At 49.9% G+C, this 3,487-nt stretch overlaps 2 protein-coding genes across 2 annotated transcripts; both read left to right on the top strand.

Annotated features, from left to right (window-relative positions):
• Positions 1 to 74: 74 nt before the first annotated feature.
• Positions 75 to 851, top strand: PPTG_10691 (hypothetical protein; the record flags this gene model as incomplete). Its single annotated transcript, XM_008906095.1, has 1 exon — positions 75 to 851. The coding sequence occupies one exon, from the start codon at positions 75 to 77 to the stop codon at positions 849 to 851; it is 777 nt and encodes a 258-aa protein (XP_008904343.1).
• A 124-nt stretch (positions 852 to 975) lies between these two features.
• On the top strand, positions 976 to 2,815 carry PPTG_10690 (hypothetical protein; the record flags this gene model as incomplete). Its single annotated transcript, XM_008906094.1, has 2 exons — positions 976 to 1,587; positions 2,009 to 2,815. 2 exons carry the CDS (start codon positions 976 to 978, stop codon positions 2,813 to 2,815), a joined length of 1,419 nt encoding a protein of 472 aa, XP_008904342.1.
• Positions 2,816 to 3,487: the final 672 nt, after the last annotated feature.

The raw sequence follows: 3,487 nt of genomic DNA, 5'->3' as shown, positions 1-3,487 counted from the left end.
CTCTAGATCTACCTGGCCACGAGTCTCGCGAGTATCGACTAGCGGAACCAGCGGCGAGACTGGAGCAACATGTAATGTGGGTTCGACGTACAGAGAAGGTCATCCCGTCAGTGACGACGTTTCGCCGTGGCCGGCCTATGCGCATCCGATTGACGAACGTCTCGGAACGATCAGCGTACGTTCCAGCGTTCAATAGACTGGCCGTGCTGGTTCTTATCGGAGATCTGCCTCGAGCCGTGGGCTACGCGCGTTTGGACTCCAATAAGTACAAGGACTGGCAAGTGCTTGCCTACGAGAACTGTCGCGACCGACGGTTGTTCAAACGGGAGTGCGAGCTTTACGGACAATGGCTGGCGACCCAACCTCCATCGGTTGAACGACGAGCATATCCGACACCCGTCGGAGTCATGAAGAGGTCGCCCGAAGACGCGTTGGACGTATCGGCAGATCGTCTGGCATGTGCCGGGCGTTGGGAGAAGATTTTAGAGCAACGAGAGCGAGACGAAGGTCGCCTAGACTCTGGGGTGACAAGCAAGGACGCGTTCGAGATCCGATTCTACGGAAACTCGTCGGATGGCGGTTCAGCAAGCGATAGTGACGACAGCGATGCCAACGAAGAGTCGGCTGGACGCCCACAAGAATTACAAGGTATAAAGAAGGTGATGAACACATCAGCGTGGGTCCAGTCGGTGTCTGGTGCCGAAGGTGATGCATCAAGTTCAGTGGCTGGTGAGACCAAGACGGTTTCGGATGTCAAGTGTCGAGACAGTGGCTCATCAGCCTCTTACTTTGCGACTAGTGAGAGGGAAGGCACGACCACCGGTCGAGAGGAAGTACACGCTGCGCTATAGGAAATGCATACAAGGGCGATTGTTCGCGTGGAGTCTCAAGTCGAGGCCAAGTCGGCAGAGGAAGCAATGACCGTGCTGGACAAGACCTACATGTCGGTAGCACGAGTGTTGACGATCGAAGGAAATGAGGCTGCTGGCGATCCAGGGGTGGGCCATTACGAACACCCAGCTAACAAGATTCGGCTTGGAAGATTACGCAAAGCAGTTGGCGTTCCTTCCAGATTTCACGGAGGATTCCAACACGATCATTGACTACGGAGTACCGAATGTCAAGAACTTGTGCTTGACGACTGATCAGCAAGAACGACTGGTCGCTACGCTGAAGAAGAGCGAACGAATCCTCATTGCCAGTGGCAACGCTTTACCGCCACACGGTGTGGTATGTGACATCGACACACAAGGGCACGCCCCACTTAAACAGCGTGTGTCGCTCTGCTACCTCGGCAAGCTGTACAAATTGTTAAGAGCCTTGCTTAAAGCTGGGCTCATCATTTTCTCGGACAGCCCATGGGCGGCGCCGATTGTGCTTGTGATGAAAAAGAATGCTCTGGATATACGGCTCTTCATCGATTACAAGATTGTGAACGTCATCACCGGAATCATGGAGTATGCGATGCCGTTAGTGGATGACTTGCTGACAAATCTTGAGATCTACCTATGGTTCTGCTCGCTGGATGCTGCTAGCGGCTTCGGGGCCATCACGATGACACTACGAGCGCGTAAAGTGTCTACGTTTGTTTGTGCACTAGGGCACCTGCCATGGATCCTAGATAACTTGTTGTTATAAGTGACGGTGAAGCTACGGCATACGCGCTCGACAGTGACATAAAGTGGTTTGTGAGGAGTGTTGTGCGGGGGGTGCCTCGTCATCATCGCGCAGCGTACATGTATCAGCGCTTGCTTCAAGCCCTTGAGACTGGTAATGCTGTGGAAGCTGCCGCTTTCTTTTCAGAGTTGGCTGCAATGGACAAACCGGTTCCTACCCCAATTGTGCCATTCATTTTCAACAGTGTATCAGAGGATGAATCACTCATACGATTCAGGTTTTCTAAAGCAGAACTAGTCATGCTCATTGATTTAATGGGTTTGACTGACACTACAACAAGAGAGAGAACGAAAGCACCAGCAATCGAAGCTCTTTGCATTTTGCTGTATAGGCTGGCGGCTCCCGTACGGGAACCGAGCTACAAGACTACTTTGGTCGCTCTGGGAGCGGGATATCAAACATTTTCTTGCACACGTTGAATTTTCTCGATGTCAAGTATAAGAGATTACTAGCATTTGGCGGTCACATTGCAGCTACACGACTTTGTGTGTACGCAAATGCAATCTTTGAAGCAGGATCCCCGTACACGAACATTTGGAGCTTTATTGACGGCGCCGTTCGAGGTATTTGCCGTCCACAGCCAAGGCAAAATGGCACTGGTAAGATGTTGATGCAGCAATCCGTTTACAATGGTCACATGCGCAAGCATTGTCTCAAATTTCAGACTCTAGCCACCCCCGATGGACTTATTATCCATCTATTCGGACAATTCCCAGGCCGCAACCACGACATTAAGATGTTTGCCAAATCCGGCCTGGCTGAAAAGGTTCGTAGCGATTCTCGTTTCGTTGACTACCGAATTTTTGGTGACTGTGCTTATGGCCGAGACGATGTGATGCTGAGCCCGTTCGAAGGCGCAGTTGGAAATCTTACAGAGGCGCAAAAGGATATTAACAGCAAGATTAGCAAGGTCAGAGTGTCTGTCGAGTGGTCTTATGCTCAAGTGGTGAACTATTGGAAAACGCTGGACGTCAAGTCAAATCTTCGTGTCGGTACACAACCTGTTGGACAAATGTATCGCGTTGGTATCTTAATGACCAATTGTATCACATGCATTCGTGGAGGAAATACTGCAAGCGACTACTTCAGTGTCAAACCACCAGATAATAGAGAATATTTGAGGACAAACAGGAATTAGGCAGATTATATTCATTTTAATTGTCTTTCCGAGAGATCGCTGCGCTAAAAAGCTTGACACACTCAATGATGAGGTCTTGATTTCTTTTCTGTAAACGTTCTTGGAAGCGAAGATGTTGATCATCTGGTTCTTTTTCAAAAATGAGCCGTTGCTCAAATTGCTGCTGTGATTGACGGAGCTCCTGTTCTTTCAGCTCGAACTCTTGTCGCTGACGTTTTTCTTGCCTTTTTATCTCCTGTTGAAATGCGTTCATCCGTTTTGGTGTCGACCGTGGCGTTCGTGATGAGGCACCTGATACTGTCGAACAACGAGAAACACTGCTGTCGGCATCACTACAATCACTAACAGAGTCATCAGAGCCAGATTTTGCACGAAGTGCCCGGCGACGGGCGCTTTTGCGAACTATTTCTTCAGCACACATGGCTAATTGTTCATCCTTTTTCTGCTTTTTGGCCTTGACTGTTTTTTTTTTCTCTGACTTAAAGTGGTCCTCCAGCGTCACATACTCCCGTACAAGCCCTTCGCGCTCATCGTAGTGGCTTTGGATGTTAACAGCATCAACTGACTCCTCGATCCCGCTACCTAGAGCAGCAGCGGCTTCGGATCCTTGAACATTTGCTTCAGAAGCGTGAGCCGGTCGCGAATCTGCTTCACGTTGACCTCCACACCAAA

Source organism: Phytophthora parasitica (genome assembly GCF_000247585.1).
Source record: "Phytophthora parasitica INRA-310 unplaced genomic scaffold supercont2.22, whole genome shotgun sequence".
Classification (NCBI taxonomy): Eukaryota; Oomycota; class Peronosporomycetes; order Peronosporales; family Peronosporaceae; genus Phytophthora; species Phytophthora nicotianae.
Note: the sequence above shows the minus strand (reverse complement) of the source record. Positions and strands in the feature narration are given on the sequence as shown.